The sequence below is a fragment of the Sus scrofa genome, chromosome 1, assembly GCF_000003025.6.
Source record: "Sus scrofa isolate TJ Tabasco breed Duroc chromosome 1, Sscrofa11.1, whole genome shotgun sequence".
Classification (NCBI taxonomy): domain Eukaryota; kingdom Metazoa; phylum Chordata; class Mammalia; order Artiodactyla; family Suidae; genus Sus; species Sus scrofa.
In genome coordinates, this window is record NC_010443.5 from 236308721 (window position 1) to 236325656 (window position 16936).

Consider the following 16936-nt stretch of genomic DNA (forward strand, 5'->3'; position numbering starts at 1 on the left):
CTAACGGTTAAGGATCCAGCATTGTTAGTGCTGTGGCATGGGTTCAATCCCCAGCCCAGGAATTTCTACATGCTATAGGCACAGCCAAAGGAAAAAAAATGTACCCTGTCAAGCTATCATCCAGCTCCATCTTGATTCTGAATCTTTTCTCCTCTTAGGCTCTTCTCCATCTGAAAATGATGGGGAAGGGCATGTCCTTGGCTTCAGGGAGGTGACATTAGGTTCCCTTTCTTTCCCTCTCTCTCCAGGTGCCAAGCTCTCCTGATGAAATGTGTTCTGCCCCACTGGGCTCCGGGGGCAGTGTCTGGTGCTGTTGATGCCCTTGTTCGAACTTTCCAGAATGGATAGTCCCCCAAAGCTGACTGGAGAGACCCTCATCGTCCACCACATCCCCCTGGTGCACTGTCAAGTCCCAGACAGGCAGTGCTGTGGAGGGGCAAGTGGGGGTAGTGGGAGCACGAGACCCAATCCCTTCTGCCCACCTGAGCTGGGCCTCACCCAGCCTGATCAAGACCTAGGACAAGCGGACTCCCTGCTATACAACAGTCTGCACTCTGCTCCAGGGGGATCTGTGCGATCTACAGACAGCACCAAGAGTAGGGGTCGGGATGGAAGAGGCCCTGGGGCCCCTAAACGACACAATCCTTTCTTGCTGCAAGAGGGTGTGGCTGAGCCAGGACTTGGTGACCAATATGATGACAGCATTGGTGATATTACCACCCAGCAGTCCTTCCACCTGCATGGGGCTGGCAAGCCTACCTTCCATCTGTCCTCTTTCCAGTTGCCACCACCAGCCCCCAGAGTGGGCAGGCCATGGGGTACAACACGTAGTCGGGCTGGAGTGGTAGAAGGGCAAGAACAGGAGCCAGTGACCACCTTGAATACCCAGCAGTGCAGCAGTAGCCACTGCTGCCGGCCAGAGCTGGAAGCAGAAACCATGGAGCTGGATGAATGTGGGGGGCCTGGTGGGAGTGGCAGTGGGGGTGGAGCCAGTGATATCTCTGGCTTTTCCTTTGACCAGGAATGGAAGCTCAGTTCAGATGACTCCCCAAGGAACCCCAGATTCTCAGGCTCAGGACCCCAGCACTGCCGCTGCAGTAGCACATCCAGTCAGTCGGAGGCGGCTGACCAGTCCATGGGCTATGTGAGTGACTCTTCCTGCAACAGCTCAGACGGTGTGCTGGTCACCTTCAGCACCCTCTACAACAAGATGCATGGCAACTCCCATGCCAATCTCAACTCTGCCCCACAATCTTGCAGCGACTCTTCCTTCTGCAGCCACTCGGACCCTGGCGCCTTCTACCTGGACCTGCAACCCTCCCCCGCTGAGTCTAAGATGTCTTGTGAGTCCCACCACCCTGACAGTGGAGGAAGGGAAGGTGGCTATGGTTGTCCTCATGCCTCATCTCCTGAGCTTGATGCCAACTGCAACTCCTACCGCCCACACTGTGAGCCCTGCCCAGCTGTGGCTGACCTCACAGCCTGCTTCCAGAGCCAGGCCCGTCTTGTTGTGGCCACACAGAATTACTATAAACTTGTCACCTGTGACTTGTCCTCCCAGTCATCCCCAAGCCCAGCTGGCTCTTCCATCACCAGCTGTTCTGAGGAACACACCAAGATTAGTCCTGCACCAGGCCCTGGCCCAGATCCTGGGTCTAGCCAGCCCTCTGAGTATTACCTATTCCAGAAGCCAGAAGCCCAGACAGAGGAACAAGAAGCAGTGGGTTCTGCCATGGAAGCAGCTGCTCCCATGGGCCCAAATGTGATCGAGGGGCAAGTGTACACTAACACTTCACCCCCCAACCTTAGCACTGGACGTCAGCGTTCTCGAAGCTATGACCGCAGCCTAGAGCGTAGCCCTGCTGTCCGCCTGGGCTCACTGGAACGCATGCTGAGTTGCCCAGTGCGCCTGAGTGAGGGCCCTGCAGCCCTGACTGTGCCTGGTTCCCCACCTAGGCGGGTCACCTCCTTTGCTGAACTCGCCAAGGGCAGGAAAAAAGCTGCAGGCTCTGGCTCCCCCCCACTTCGAGTGAGTGTTGGGGACTCCTCCCAGGAGTTCTCACCCATCCAAGAAGCCCAGCAAGATAGAGTGGGCCCACTGGATGAGGGCACTCATTGTAGCCATAGCCTGCCACCCATGCCCTTGGAGCCAGGCATGGACCTAGTTGGCCCAGAGCCCTGGTCCACCCAGGTCTGTCAGGGCCCCCAGTCCAGTGAGATGACACCTGCTGGCCTCAGAGCTGCTGGGCAAGGCCCACTGGCCCAGCTGATGGATCCAGGGCCTGCTCTTCCAGGGAGCCCAGCCAACAGCCATACCCAGAGGGATGCAAGAGCTAGAGCTGACGGTAAGGAACCGGGAAGCCAGAGAGTACCAGGATGCATGCATGACCTCCTCAGTAACGGCCCTGCCAGGGTTCCCACCCATACCATTAGAGGGTCCTCAGCCTAGATCAATCATGTCCAGTCCAGAGCATGTCCCACAGTTTTTAAAGGGAATGAGGATAGAGAATAAAAAATAAACTGTGGAGATAAAATCAGCACGACATAGAGATTGATGCATTGGGAAAGGAAGTTCTCAGAAGATTGTGATTCTAAGCCTGGATGACTGGAAGGATGATGATACATGGATAGGGACTGCAAACACAGAAGCAGATTTACTGGAAAAGGAATATGGCACAAGTTCAATTTTGGACATTAAGGAATTTTTTGTATTGAAGAGATATGTCCAGCCCGCAAACCACACTGGGTGTCAGTAAGTTCCTTCTATGGTCAGTGATTGTAGCCACTCTTCAGAGAACCTGAGAATTGACACTTGACCTTTAAAACTCCTGGGCCATCTCTCTCCCTATTTATTTTATTACGCTTAAGTAATTATTTTATAAAGGGTCTGTGTTAAATAGGTGCTAGTGATAGATGCGAGGGACAATCTCTGTCCTCAAGGAATTCTGGCTAAGGATGGAAACAGAAAAGGAAGCATAGTTAAAATGTAGAGATGGCAGTGTATGGTACTGGTCTATGAAGGGATAGCATTTCTACAGAATGTCAGAGGAAGAGTGCTAACACAGTTTACATGTAAGCACAGCCTAGAAAAATGATTAGGAATAGGCTTTGTGGAGACTTGTAAGAAGAACATTCTCAGCTCATACAGTACTCTGTCCAAACCCACAAAGGCACAGAATAACTTGATGCTGTCCAGAAACTGCAAAATTTTGGTATAGCCATGGTGGGATATGGATGGGGCCATTAGAGGATTTTAATCAGGGAAGTGGCATTTTGGGGTTTGTAACAGCTTAATGACATAATTTGATTTGCATTTAATTTATTTATTTATTTTGCTTTTTAGGGCCGCACCCACAGCATATGGAAGTTCCCAGGCTAGGGTTCGAATCGGAGCTACAGCTGCCAGCCTACCCTACAGCCACAGCAGCTCAGGATCCAAGCCGCATCTGCAACCTGCACCACTGCTCAGGGCAATGCCAGATTTCCAACCCACTGAGCAAAGCCAGGGATCCAACCTGCATCCTCATGGATGCTAGCCAGATTGTTTCCACTGCAGCACAACGGGAACTCCTGACTTGGGTTTTAGAAAGCTCACTGGTTGAGTGGAAGGTATCTGATTAGAAAGGATGTCTCCCTGGAGGTCAGGAGACCATCATGATCAGAGAGTCATTGGAATAAAAGTAGCAGTTGAAGCTATGAGTGGATGAGAACATCCAAAGAGAATGTGTAGAGTTATAAAGGGAACGAGGGACAGAGCCCTGGGGATACAGTGATTTAAGGGTGAGCAGAGCTACCCTCAGAGGAGACTGGGAAGAATTAGCCAGGAAAATGGAAAACCAGAAGAAAGTAAAACTTCAGGAATCAAGGGAGGAGAAGCCTTCAAAAAGAGTTAGATTCACCGAATCAGTTCTGAAAATAAAATCACTAGAAATAAGGCTGAAGAACCCCCAAAACAGCTTTTGGCAGTGGTGAGGGTGGAAGCCAGATCTCAGAGAATTTGGAAGGAAAGGGGAGATAAAACAGGGGAAGGGGGGAATAAAGGGGAATTTACTGTGCTGTAGCCTTTGGTTGGGTCTCTCTTGGCTTCTCAAAGGGAAGGAGTTTAAAAAAAAAAAAAAAAAAACCCAAATGATATTAACATTGCTGTTAGAGAGATCACAGTCCATCAGAAGACTTCACACTTAGGCTTTGCACATAGAGGAGCTGCCCTTGGGGAAGGGGTGCAAGAGGGTCTCTAGGGAAGAGGGGGATCAGAAATACAGAGATTGGCCAGAGTCCTTTGGAACCCATGCTCTTCTGAGACTGCAGGGCCTGGTGGGTATGTCTAGGCACAGAGATGCTTGGCTGGCACTCTGAGAACATGAAACAATCCTGGTCAGAGATGGAAGGAGAAGCATTAAAAGTGTTTTTGCTATGACATAAGGCATCATATGGTGATGCTGTTTTGTGCCATAAGTCTCCAATGTCCTTTTCTTGATTCTCTTTTTTTTTTGTCTTTTTGCCATTTCTAGGGCCACTCCCACGGCATATGGAGGTTCCCAAGCTAGGGGTCTAATCGTAGCTGTAGCCGCCGGCCTACGCCAGAGCCATAGCAACGTGGGATCTGAGCTGCGTCTGCACCCTACACCACAGCTCACAGCAATGCCAGATCCTTAAACCCACTGAGCAAGGCCAGGGATCGAACCTGCAACCTCATGGTTCCTAGTCAGATTCATAAACCACTGAGCCATGATGGGAACTCCTCCGATTCTCTACTTTTTTTTATCAAAAAATGAGTGACAATTCAGTGAATTCATGAATGACAGAAGAATGAGATCTCTTTGAGATCCTGAGCAGCAGAATCAAGGTTCAAAAGGATTTTACCAAGTCTGGAAAGAACATTTTGTTCTTTCAGAGACCAGTGTGAGCTCTGATATGTAAGCTGTACTTGAGTTAATTTGGGATATTTAATTGATTGTAAACTCAGAATGAGTCTGCAGTTTGGAAGGGCTTCCAAAAAGTTAAAATGGCTGGATTTAATTATAAACTCCTGAAGAGGAAGGAGTGATTTTCCCCCCTACTCCTCTGAACCACTTAGTGCCCACCTGGAAGTTCTGGGCACTCCATTTTAAGAAGGAACTGAGGGACTAGGGCTGTGTCACCTTCAGAACAGACGGGTAAATGCAGTCTCTATCTCCACTTTTCCTAAGGGCTGTTACATAGAAAATGAGAAAATGTATCCTCTGTATTCCCTGAGGGTAGAACTGAAACCTGTTCCCCATAGTAGCCACCTCTCCATTCCCTGACCTTACTTCTCTGCCTCAAACCTATCCTAGGAACTTAGCAGAAAGGACTTGTTAAAGAGTAGGAATAAGTAGTCTAATTCAAACATACTCTTTTATATAAAGGGTATAGTAAAGCTGGGGTTGAGAGGGCCTAATCCGATAGCCAGCATCAGCTCAGTCTTGAAATTGGATAATTTCAAGAAATTAAATAAGTGAGGAGGATGAAGACATTCCCAGCAGAAGAAGCAGAAGAAGATAGGAATGGGTTGGGAGGAGTGGTGTCACTGAGGATGGCAGGTGTGAAAGTTTGAGGGGAAAGCAGCTAATTTGTGGCCAGTGTGGACACCTACTTGCCTGAGAATCTTAGACTCTATTCTCTGGACAGTAGGGCTACAGGATATAGCATTTTAGAGAGTAAGCTGGTATATGTAAGAAGATCTGGATGCCATCCGACTGTACTGAACCAAGGATGACAGGATTCATTCATTTAGCAAATCTTTATTCAGTACCTAAGAGGTACCAGGGTCAATTCTAGGCCCTTGGGATGAGGCAGTGAACAATTTAAAAATCCCTGCTTTTCTAGAACCTTTATGAGGAGTTGTGGACAATAAACAAGTAAGATAATATCTCATAGTGGGAAAAAAAGGCCAAAAAGAAAATAAAACAGGGTGATGAGAGCATGACTTGCCAGAAGAGCTGGAGTGGTCAGAGAAGGTCTTAATGAGGAGGTAATGCTTGAGCTTATGACTGAATGAGGAGACACTTTCAGGCAGAAGGAATAGCAGATGGAAAAGGCCTTGAGATGTTAATGAGCGTGGCATGTTTACAGTCAGAAGACAGTGTGGCTGGAGCATAGTGAGCAAGGGAAAATGACAAGGTTGTTCTCAAGCACTGACTGGAAATGATAGGAGGGTATAGTCTGAAAATGTCCACCAAGAGTGGTTCTAAAACACCTCCCTAATGGGGTTGTGGTCACCATCCCCTTAAGACCCACTGAAGTAAATAATTAGGGAAAGACAAGCCTGAAACCATTTCATGTGTAGTCCAATGTGGTAAAGAGAACATAAGCCTCTAGGTCAAACTCTGACTTAGGCAGAATTCCAGCTCTGCCACTTCCTAGTTGTGTGACCTTGGGCAAATGACTTACTGTCTAAATTCCAATACCCAGATCTTTCAAATATGGATACTAATTCCTGCCTCAGACCTGTTGAGCCTCAGGTGCTAATGAGCCACACACAGGTTTTCAGGTGGTTTGGCTCCTTATCTTGCCACCTTGTGTTCATGTTTACAGTATGCTGTTTTATTAGAAGCACAACCCATACAGACTTTCCCTCTGTGCAGTGTTGTGGAGTGTTGTGTTTAGTTCTGAGACCCATGTTTTGAAGGATACTGACAAGAAAATTGGCTGAAAGAACAGGAGAGGACCATTCTTGGGGAACACACATCTGTGTAGAGGGAACAATTGTGAACTCTGGGGCTCTAATGCCAAGATCTTGAAAGAATGAGAGTGGGGTGGGTAGAGTGACAGGAGGCTGATTCTAACCGCAAGTAAAGAAATATTATAGTTAGGAGTTCCCGTTGTGGCGCAGTGGAAACAAATCTGAGTAGGAACCATAAGGCCGTGGGTTCGATCCCTGGCCTCGCTCAGTGGGTTAAGGATCTGGCATTGTGGTGAGCTATGGTGTAGGTCGCAGGTGTGACTCAGATCTGATGTTGCTGTGGCTGTGTTGTAGGCCAGCACCTGTAGCTCTGATTCAACTCCTAGCCTCCAGGTGCCACCGGTGCAGCCCTAAAAATCCAAAACAAAAAAAACAAAACAAAACCAGAAAGAAAAAAAAATTGTGGTTGGATTTGCTCAGGAATGAATTGTGTCAGCTCTAGTAGAGACAAGAGATGATGAGTGAAAACTTGAAATAAATTCACATCTTGACCCTGAAAATATGTGACTGACTCCAAGTTTTAGGCCTTAGAAACAAAATGATGGTTCTGCCACTGGCAGAAATGGAAATCATCAATAGAATGGATGAGGTGTTTTAAAATGGCAACTTTTAAATGAAAGCAGAACTTTAAAGTAGAAAGATCTAGAGGTCAAGAGGAAGGTTGGAGCTGAAGCTGTAGGTTCAGGAGTCATGTGTATGACTGAACGTAAATATCACATTCCACAAACTTGAATTACCCCAACCCATGCATGTCCTTCAACCAAGGTCCTACCTATCCCTTGCCCTTTCCCCCTCCCCCGTAAGCATCATCTCCTGACTGCTTCTTTGCTTCCTCTCATGGTGAATTTCAGTGTTTGTCTGATTCCTTCTCCATCCCTGTTGCCACAGGGGGTGGTACTGAGAGCCGACCAGTCCTTCGCTACAGCAAGGAGCAGAGGCCAACCACGCTGCCCATCCAGCCATTCGTGTTCCAGCACCACTTCCCCAAGCAGTTGGCCAAGGCCCGAGCCCTCCACAGCCTTTCCCAGCTCTACAGCCTGTCAGGCTGCAACCGTGTACAGCAGCCTGCCCCACTGGCTGTGCCCAATGCTCAAGCCCCAGCCCTAGCTCCTTCAGAGGAGTCACAGGCACCCACCAGCAGAGGTGCCAGGAAAGCTGGGCCTGAGCTAGAAACCTCACGACCATCACCCCTGGGCAGCTACTCCCCTATCCGGAGTGCTGGCCCCTTTGGGCCTAGCACCGACTCTTCTGCCTCCACTTCATGTTCCCCTCCCCCAGAGCAGGCTGCAGCCACAGAAAGCCCACCTCTATGGAGCCACTCCTGTCCTCCTGCTGTCCGGCCTGCCACCTCCCAGCAGCCACAGAAGGAAAATCAGAAAATACTGCCCTTGGCTGAGTACCGACTCCATGGAACAGGAAGCTTGCCTCCTCTGGGCTCCTGGAGATCTAGCCTCAGCCGAGCGGAGAGCCTGGCCCGGGGAGGTGGTGAGGGCAGCATGGCTTCCAGGCCCAGTAATGGTATGAAGTCCACTGCCCACCCCCCACCCCTACTCCATGCACATCTACCTCCCCTTTAAATGGTTTCTTATACTCCAGCTTGGGGTCAGAGGTTAAAATGTTTGCATCTCTGGATAATACCCCAATGCTCATACTTTATATGGGCCCACTGGGTGGATATAAATGCTGTCTCCTGCTAACTATTTCCTGTCTCTTCTGCTAATCTGTTTTGCTTTCAGCCAACCACCTATCTCCTCAAGCACTCAAGTGGCGGGAATACAGGAGGAAGAACCCCCTAGGGCCACCTGGTTTGTCAGGGAGCCTAGACCGAAGGCCACAGGAAGCTCGGCTAGCCCGAAGGAACCCCATCTTTGAATTCCCTGGCTCCCTCAGTGCTGTTGGGCATCTGAACTGCCGGCTAAATGGTGTGTGGACTAGGTCTCCCGTAAACCCAAGGCAGGCTCTGCCACAACCAGGAAGGGCTAGAGAATGGGGTCAGTCCCAAAAGCATATGTCTCAGAGGGCATGAGGCACAGAACTGAGCTGCAGCTCAAAAGGATTGTTGCTTGGGATTCATTTTTCTCCCCTTTCCAGGTCAAGTAGTGAAGCCGTTACCACTGACCTGCCCTGACTTCCAAGACCCTTTTTCCTTGACTGAGAAGCCTCCAGCTGAGTTTTGTCTGTCCCCAGATGGCAACTCAGAGGCTGTTTCCATTGACCTGCTTCAGAAAAAAGGTGAATATTACCCCTAGCTCAGGCTAGGAATTCTTCTGTCACTATCTATTTGTGCCTCTTGCCCCCTTGTCCAGCCCTTCAGAATATTTCCCTGTATTAGAACTGCAAGTGCTGGGAAGGATTAGCACAAGCATTGGGGCAAGAGGCAGAAGCCTGTGTACTGTGGATCGTGAGTATTTGCAAGTGAACGAGGGTCATTTATCAGGTGCTTAAGAGTCAGGCTTCATTTTCTTCCCTCGGGGAGTAGAGTGAGGGAGTCTGCTGTGGCATAAATAGTGCCCATGTGCTACACTGGGGGAGCTCCAGTACTACAGCGCCCAGCAGCTTGGGTAAGTGATGGTAACATCTGATAAGAGGAGGACTGGCAAGGAACCAGTCTATTTAGCAGAGCTGTTTAAGTGAGTTGGTGGGGAAAGAGTTCAGCATAACTGTGGGATGATAAAAAGAAGCCTCTGAAATGGAGAGAGATGAAGCTAAAGTCCCTTGCAGAGGCAGAGTAGGGAATTCAGAGCTTAGAGCGGGGGAAGAAACTTGGGCAAGAAGGGGAATAGCCACCTTCCTCCAAGACGGAAAGGGAGTAAGGGAGGGCAGGCAGGAGAGAGGATAGATGTAATGTAGTTCTGCCTTTTGGATGGAGAGGGAAGTTGAATTCATGACCAGTGGCCTGTTCTCTGTGAGACAGAACCAAGGGCTTGAGAAGAGGGGCGAAGCGTTGGTGTGGAAACTTGAAAGCAAAGCAGAGGGTTCTGTAAGGCACACATCACAGATGTGCCCTTCCCAGGCACTGGTGTGAGTAGCCCTGACTCTCTCCAATAGCAGCCAATAGCCTGGTTTCTCAGAGTGAAGAAGATAGATAGTTAGATTGATCCAGGTTTGGAGTAAGAGGGCAAGGAAGTGAGGATGTTGAGTGTCTTTTTTTTTTTGGTCTTTTTGCTATTTCTTGGGCCGCTCCTGCGGCATATGGAGGTTCCCAGGCTAGGGGTCGAATCGGAGCTGTGGCCGCCAGCCTACGCCAGAGCCACAGCAACGCAGGATCCGAGCCACGTCTGCAACCTACACCACAGCTCACGGCAACGCCAGATCGTTAACCCACTGAGCAAGGGCAGGGCCGAACCCTCAACCTCATGGTTCCTAGTCGGATTTGCCAACCACTGCGCCACAATGGGAACTCCCTAGTGTCTTAACAATGGAATCCAGGCAGGGAGGTGAAGAGAGGAGGAGCTTGAGAGCTGGGCAGAAACAGAAAGAGCCCAGGGCCTGGTGCCTATGCAGAGAGAGAGATTGTGTGTGTGTGTGTGTGTGTGTGTGTAAGCCCTTCACTCTTCCCACTAAGGGCTCAGTCCTAGCTGATAGTGTGTGTGTGTGTGTGTGTGTGTGTGTAAGCCCTTCACTCTTCCCACTAAGGGCTCAGTCCTAGCTGAGTTGCCCTGAGACTTGCTTAAGAACCTATCACATCAAATTTTCACTTGCAGGGCTGGTGAAAGCTGTTAACACTGCTGTAGACCTCATAGTGGCCCATTTTGGCACAAGCCGGGATCCTGGGGTAAAGGTAGGCAAGAAACTGTGGACAACTGAGCTCTAACCTGCTGACCTTCCCCTGTTCTGTGCTACCACCTTCCCTTGCTCTCTTGCATTTAGAGCTCAGAGTTGGGTACTTAGGTCTGTGATTGCAAGAGAGGCACCATAAAGACTAATGGAGCCAGAGAGGACCAAGGTCAGGCTCCAGATGATGCTCTGTACTTCCCTACTGCATCCACAGGCAAAGCTGGGGAATAGTTCTGTGAGCCCCAATGTAGGCCACCTGGTTCTGAAATACTTATGTCCTGCGGTCCGGGCGGTGTTGGAGGACGGGCTCAAGGCCTTTGTGCTAGACGTTATCATCGGGCAACGAAAGAACACACCGTGGAGTGTGGTCGAGGCTTCTACACAGTTAGGTAAGTGCTGGGTGGTAAGATGGGAATCCCAGGCTAAATTTTTTAGAGTTCCATAAATTGGGCACGTGACCTCCAACTCTGGCTTCCTTCCAGGCCCATCTACCAAGGTTTTGCACGGCCTGTACAACAAAGTCAGCCAATTTCCAGAGCTCACCAGTCATACCATGCGCTTCAACGCCTTCATCCTCGGCCTGCTCAAGTGAGTGTGTGGAAATCTGCAAACCACTGGCCTCTCTCCTGGGCTCTGCTGCCTCTGAAGACCCAACTCCCTAGACTAAGTCAGAAAGGGTGGATCTGTAGGATCTGTGACCAGGCCCTAGGCTCACTTTCTCCCCTACTAGCTAGACTCTCTCAGTAGGTCACTGGTTTCCCACCAGACCCATCACTGTCTGGCACTGATCGCCAACAGAGTCTTCTGCTTTTACAAATCCACAATCTGGCTTATTTGCAAATTAATTTCAGTTTCCATGGATATTGTAATCCTGACCCTCTCAATTGCAGCACTGCTTCCAAATCCTGCTTGACCCAATCTACCTGGGGACTCACATCATAGTATTCTTCCTTCTCAAGTATGGGCCAAGATCATCCCCTTTGGTCCTGAGCTACCCTATTCTCTCATTCAGTAGCTTCCCTGACTTCTTGGGTCATGGGCAAGCCAACTCCATTCTAAGGGGAAGTGATTGGCTTGTGAATCACATGTTCACCCTTTCCCTGCACCCCCACTGACTTTCTACAACTATAGTACATGAAATTAACCAGGTAACATCCCTGCCATACAAAGGAGATGTTCACCTGTACCTCTGCCCTGTGTCTGACCCCTCTATCTGTCTCCTTTGTACCTTATCTTCTGGCTCTATCCATACAAGACTCAACACTCTTCACCTATCTCCCTACAGCATCCGGTCCCTGGAGTTCTGGTTTAATCACCTCTATAATCATGAAGGTAATGCTCAGAACCCTGCTCTGTCTTGCAAACTCAATATAGGCCAGACCACAGAGGATAAAAAGAGGGGGAGGCACAGCTATCTTTTTGGATGCTAGCAGCGGGCAGGAGACCCTCATAAGCTTTCATCCTCAAAGCTTGGGCTTCTACCCAAGACTTTTCCCAGCCTCTGCTTGTGTTAGCGCCTTGGAGTCAGCACGATACTCAAGCAGTCTGGAAGTCAGGGTGGCCAGGAAACTCAATTCTTCTCTGCTCTGAACCCAAGGCTGCTACTTAAGGTTGTATAGTTTATATACTGAACAGCTTCAGGGGCATCATTTACACTGTAGTACATCTAAGTGGCACAGTACACAGCCTGTGCAGTGGCTCGGCCCACGTTGCCTTTTTTTTTTTTTTAATGACTGCCCCGTGGCATATGAATTTCCCCGGCCAGGGAATCAGATCCATTCCCTGTGGCAACATCAGAGCCTTTAACCCACTGTGCTAGGCCAGGGATCAAGCCTGCGTCCTGGCACTGCAGAGATGCTACCAATCCTGCTGCACCACAGTGGGAACTCCCCAGGTTGCCTTTCAAAGGCCCACCCCAGGCCAGGTTCTTGTCTTTGTGTCTCAGTCCCTCTCTCTTACTCCTCTAGATATCATCCAGACCCACTACCAGCCATGGGGCTTCCTGAATGCAGCGCATACAGTGTGTCCTGGCCTCTTTGAGGAGCTGCTGCTGCTGCTACAGCCTCTGGCCCTCCTGCCCTTCAGTCTCGACTTACTATTCCAGCACCGACTGCTACAAAGTGGGCAGCAGCAGCGGCAGCACAAGGAACTGCTAAGAGTGTCCCAGGACCTGCTGCTGTCTGCTCACTCAACATTGCAGTTGGCCCGTTCCCGGGGCCAGGAGGGCCCTGGAGACATGGACAGGGCAGCCCATGGGGAGCGGGTGAAGGGTGTGGGTGCCCCAGAGGGTGGGGAAGATGAGGAGGAAGAGGAGGAGACAGAGGCAGCTGGGAGCTCGGGGCGTGGCAGGTGGGCCCGGAGCGGGCAGGCTGGCTGGTGGTATCAGCTCATGCAGAGCTCCCAGGTCTACATTGATGGTTCCACTGAGGGCTCTAGGTTCCCCCGTGGTGGCAGCAATAGCAGCAGTGGCAGCAGCAGTGAGAAAAAGAAAGGGGCAGGAAGTGGGGGTCCACCCCCAAGAGAGGGAGTTGTAGAGGGAGCTGAGGCCTGCCCTGCCCCTGAGGAGACCCTTGGCCGGGACAGGGGCTGGCCCTTCTGGATGGGGAGCCCTCCTGATTCTGTACTGGCTGAGCTGAGGCGCAGTCGGGAGAGGGAGGGGTCCGCTGCACCCCCAGCAGAAAGTGAGGAAGGAGCCTCAGAACCTTCACCTGGGGGCATCAAGTGGGGACACCTCTTTGGGTCCCGGAAGGCTCAGCGGGAGGCCCGGCCCACAAACAGGTGAGAAACAGCCCATGGTGTAGGTTGAGGGAGTCGGGAACCTGACCTAAGTCAGGGCATAGACAGACCCAGAGACCCGGCTGCTATCCCCTAGGCTACCCTCGGACTGGCTGAGCCTGGACAAGTCCATGTTCCAACTAGTGGCACAAACGGTGGGTGCCCGCCGGGAACCAGAGCCCAAGGAGAGCCTACAGGAGCCACACTCTCCAGCCCTGCCTTCCAAATCTCCATGGTGAGCCCTGGGAGACAGAGGGATTTGGGGGCTGGGTTTAGCTTTGGGTGGGGTTTCTCTGACTTCCATTTGTTGTTTCCCCAGCGAGGTGAAGGCACTGTGCCACCACCTGGCCACAGGCCCTGGACAGCTGAGCTTCCGCAAGGGAGATATCCTACGGGTGCTGGGGCCAGCCGGAGGAGACTGGCTGCGCTGCAGCCGGGGCCCTGACACCGGCCTGGTGCCTCTGGCCTATGTGACTTTGACCCCAACTCCAAGTCCAACCCCTGGAAGCAGCCAAAACTGAGGCCCTGTGCATGTTGGTGGCCTCAGGGACCCTCACGACCCCTAGACTCATAGCCTGAGAGCCCTTCCCAAGCCCTCTGGCTTGGTTACAGAGAGTAGACCAAGAGCTAGGGGCCACATATCCCTGTGCTCAGTATTAATAACTCCTCTTTAACTGTCCCAGTGACTCCGTCCAGACCTCCACCCAGGAAGGAGGGGAGGGGCGCAGCACTGGGCTGCCAGAATTTCCCCAGCACATCCCTATGGGGGGAGGTGACCAGAAGGCCCATTTGCAGGGTTCCCTAGGCCAAGTGGTGAGGAGGATGGAAGACAGTATTAGGGCCAGCCCCCTAAGCCTCCAGCTGTAAATAGGCTGTGGCCAGTGCTGGTGGTCAGAAGAGGGAGGAGGAGCCCAGGCTTCTGTTTATGTATTTATTTATTTATTTATTACACCTATTAATAAAAAAGGTGCTCGGCCTCCAAACCATTCTCTCTTTGTGCCTCCTCCCACCCTTCAGCCCATCTTTCTTCTTTACAAAAGGATGGCTGGGATAGGATGAAAAGGGAAGAGAGAACTTGAAGTCCAGGTACCTATGCCAGGAGCTGCTTCTGGAGGGTGCTGAGGCCCAGAGCATCATGGGTGAGATGCCCATATGTGCGGCCAAACTGGAACTTATACCCTGTGTGGTGAAAAGAATCTGTCATTTATAGCCGGAGGCCGAGAAGTTATTTCTCAGCCAGCTACCAAGAACCTTCAAGCTACCCTCCAAAATCTGATCCTAATCCCAACTAGGAGCTACAGCAGTTTCCTTATCTCCGCAATGATAAAGCTGAACCACGTGATCCAAGGTCCCCCGTATCTACTGGTACCAACCCCCAAACCACCTCCATCTATCACACACACGCAAATATTCCAGTCCCCAAAGCCTCCCTCTGAGATTTGCCTTACCTGGCACATACCCCCCATATTTAGGCAAAAGGCCTAGGTTATGAGGGTAGGTCCTGGAAAGTGGAGGAAGATGTTTAGGATCCTTCTGGGATCTGCCCTGTGACTTCATCTGGTCAAATTCCTGCAGTGCCTGGTTGCTGAGCACAGGAAAGCTGGAGCCAAAGAGGAAGCGGGCACGGGGCACATAACCAGTGAAGCCTAGGGGGTTGGAGGGGGAATACTAAGCCAGGACCTCCTGAGCACCGCCCGCCCCATGCCTTTGGTCGTTACCTACAACTTCTCACCTGACATGAAGAACTTTCGAGGATCTCTGTCATCCATAGAATAAGGGGAAGCCTTGTGAGAAGTTAATAGAAGAAAAACATGACTATCAAATTCAGCCCCTGGGCTGGAACACAAGCTCCCAGGGAGGTGGAGCTGGCAGTCTAGCCCTCGTCCCTGTACCCACAGCCATACTACTCACGGTCACCCCAGGCCTGGCCACAGAGAGGTAAGGCTTCCAACTCCCACCCCACTGTACTCCCCTCAGCCTTCTTGGCCTTACTTGCTCCACCTCCTGCCCCAGCTCTGGCTCGTTTTCCGCCTCCACCTCTGCCTCCAGCTTTGGCTGTTGGTCTTTCTCCATGTCTTTTTCTCCCTTGGCCTCCTTTGGTAGCTCCTGACTCCCTTGTCCCCCATACCACTGAGTAAAATCATTCAGAGCTTCAGCCCAGACCTGGTTGCAGTTCTTGGCAAAGATGAACTGTGCCTGGGGTACAAAACCTAGGCGGGCAGGGGATAAGGAAAATTTCTGTTAGTGTGGGGGACCCTTGTTCTAGGTTGGGGGTACCTGTTCATACCTGTGTACAAACCTGTATACCCAGGGATCATGCTGGAGCTGAGCCTTTCATGTCCACGCCTGACAGGCAGGCTTCTCCTGGGAATCTCAGGAGATCTTGGAGACCGAATGGGAGGCAGAAGTGTGCGATGGGCAGGGGGCCACGCTAGGCCAGGAGAGCCGCGAAGTAGCTGACCAGTTGTCTGCCCGTAGGTCTGACCCATGCTGAACCGAAGTAGTGGGCAGTGTCCGGTGTACCTGTAGCACAAGTCTCACCCACTCACCTCCAGAATCCCCTGGCCTCACCGTCCCCAGAGATGGGAACAGAGACCTCTCACTCCCAGATCATTTCTGGACTCAGCTGTGTGTATATTTGGAGCAGGCATTTCTTAGTTCTTTGTCTGTGTTTTCAACCCTTCCCCTCTACTGTTACCCTGTTACCGTGGAGAACACAACACAAAGCTTCATGGTAAGCCTGGCTACTCCTATTCCCTTGCTTTTCCTTTTCCATCCAACATAGATGTCCCGGCCCTAAGCCTCCCACGCCATCATGTCCACTTCACCCCCAGGTGGCACAGTTCCTGTATCCTTACCCTTATTCCCAGAAGCTAACAGGGGTGTGCTCTGGGTAGAAGTCTTACCCTGGGATATAATGTGGGTTCTTAGGGTTCAGCCCTGGTATGAAGGTGCTAGCCATAGTCATGGGAACCCAGTCAGTTCGTTTTGTTTCTCTTTGAGCTAAGCCTCTGGGCTGTGTGTACTGACTGTGTCCAGGGCGGTGAGGTGGAGCCAGAGGCAGGAGGCGGGGCTCAGGGAGGAGAGGAGAGGGAGCACCAGTGGGATGACTGCCAGGGCCCAGGCCTGCGGGACAGGAGAGCAGAGGCTCACGGGTCTGTCTGTCCCAGAGCAAATACAGTCCTGCCACCTGGGGGCAGGGAGAAGACTTGAGTACAGCTGCGGCACTCCAGGGCCCAAGAAAGCCCTGAAGTGGGAGGTGGGAGAACTAAAACTGTAGGTCCATTGAGCTCTGTCTCAAAAGAGAGCCCTTCCTTCTTAAGCCCTTGTCTGAGCACCTCCCTGAGGAGATGTGGATTCTACTCTTTGTGAGTTTTGGTGGAAGGTGATAGAGTTCCTACGAAAGCCCAGAGGGGAGATTATAGGGGGAGAAAAGGAACCTAGAGAACTCTAGGCAGTGACATTGTTTATTTTCAATAATATAATTTGACAAGAATTACTACTATAGTCCAGATCATCATCTATTCAACAAATATGCCCTGCTCTGCCAGGCACACTCTACAGTGGCAGAGTCTGAATGGCTAAGCTCCATATGACTAGGACAAGTCGTTTAGTATCTCTGAACCCTACTCTCTTCAATTATAAAATGCAGATAGTACCATTCACCCTGTTATTGTCGTG

General features: G+C 51.0%; 2 protein-coding genes across 7 annotated transcripts in view; one reads left to right on the forward strand and one right to left on the reverse strand.

The window, feature by feature from the left end:
* RUSC2 (RUN and SH3 domain containing 2) overlaps positions 1-14238 on the forward strand; it is a 57044-nt gene extending 42806 nt beyond the window's left edge. For 3 of the 5 annotated variants that reach the window (XM_001927812.5, XM_005660219.3, XM_005660220.3), the window contains 11 exons: positions 249-2345; positions 7592-8221; positions 8440-8625; positions 8795-8935; positions 10408-10484; positions 10695-10869; positions 10963-11068; positions 11766-11812; positions 12448-13258; positions 13353-13490; positions 13575-14238. In XM_001927812.5, coding sequence (XP_001927847.1) covers positions 317-2345; positions 7592-8221; positions 8440-8625; positions 8795-8935; positions 10408-10484; positions 10695-10869; positions 10963-11068; positions 11766-11812; positions 12448-13258; positions 13353-13490; positions 13575-13776 — 4542 coding nt within the window. In that variant the 5' untranslated portion in view covers positions 249-316 and the 3' untranslated portion in view covers positions 13777-14238. The remainder of the gene's footprint in view (positions 1-248; positions 2346-7591; positions 8222-8439; positions 8626-8794; positions 8936-10407; positions 10485-10694; positions 10870-10962; positions 11069-11765; positions 11813-12447; positions 13259-13352; positions 13491-13574) is intronic. The other 2 variants (XM_021065615.1, XM_021065618.1) reach the window with 1 other exon arrangement.
* Positions 14173-16288, reverse strand: FAM166B (family with sequence similarity 166 member B). 2 transcript variants are annotated; one of them, NM_001243630.1, is made up of 6 exons: positions 16162-16261; positions 15555-15778; positions 15248-15465; positions 14988-15039; positions 14704-14901; positions 14173-14434 (listed from the first exon to the last, which is right to left on the reverse strand). In NM_001243630.1, exons 1-6 carry the CDS (start codon positions 16221-16223, stop codon positions 14346-14348), a joined length of 843 nt encoding a protein of 280 aa, NP_001230559.1. In that variant the 5' UTR covers positions 16224-16261; the 3' UTR covers positions 14173-14345. The 2 variants fall into 2 exon arrangements, with proteins under 2 accessions (NP_001230559.1, XP_013849094.1); XM_013993640.2 differs by having other exon boundaries at positions 14178-14434; positions 14704-14833; positions 15219-15465; positions 16162-16288.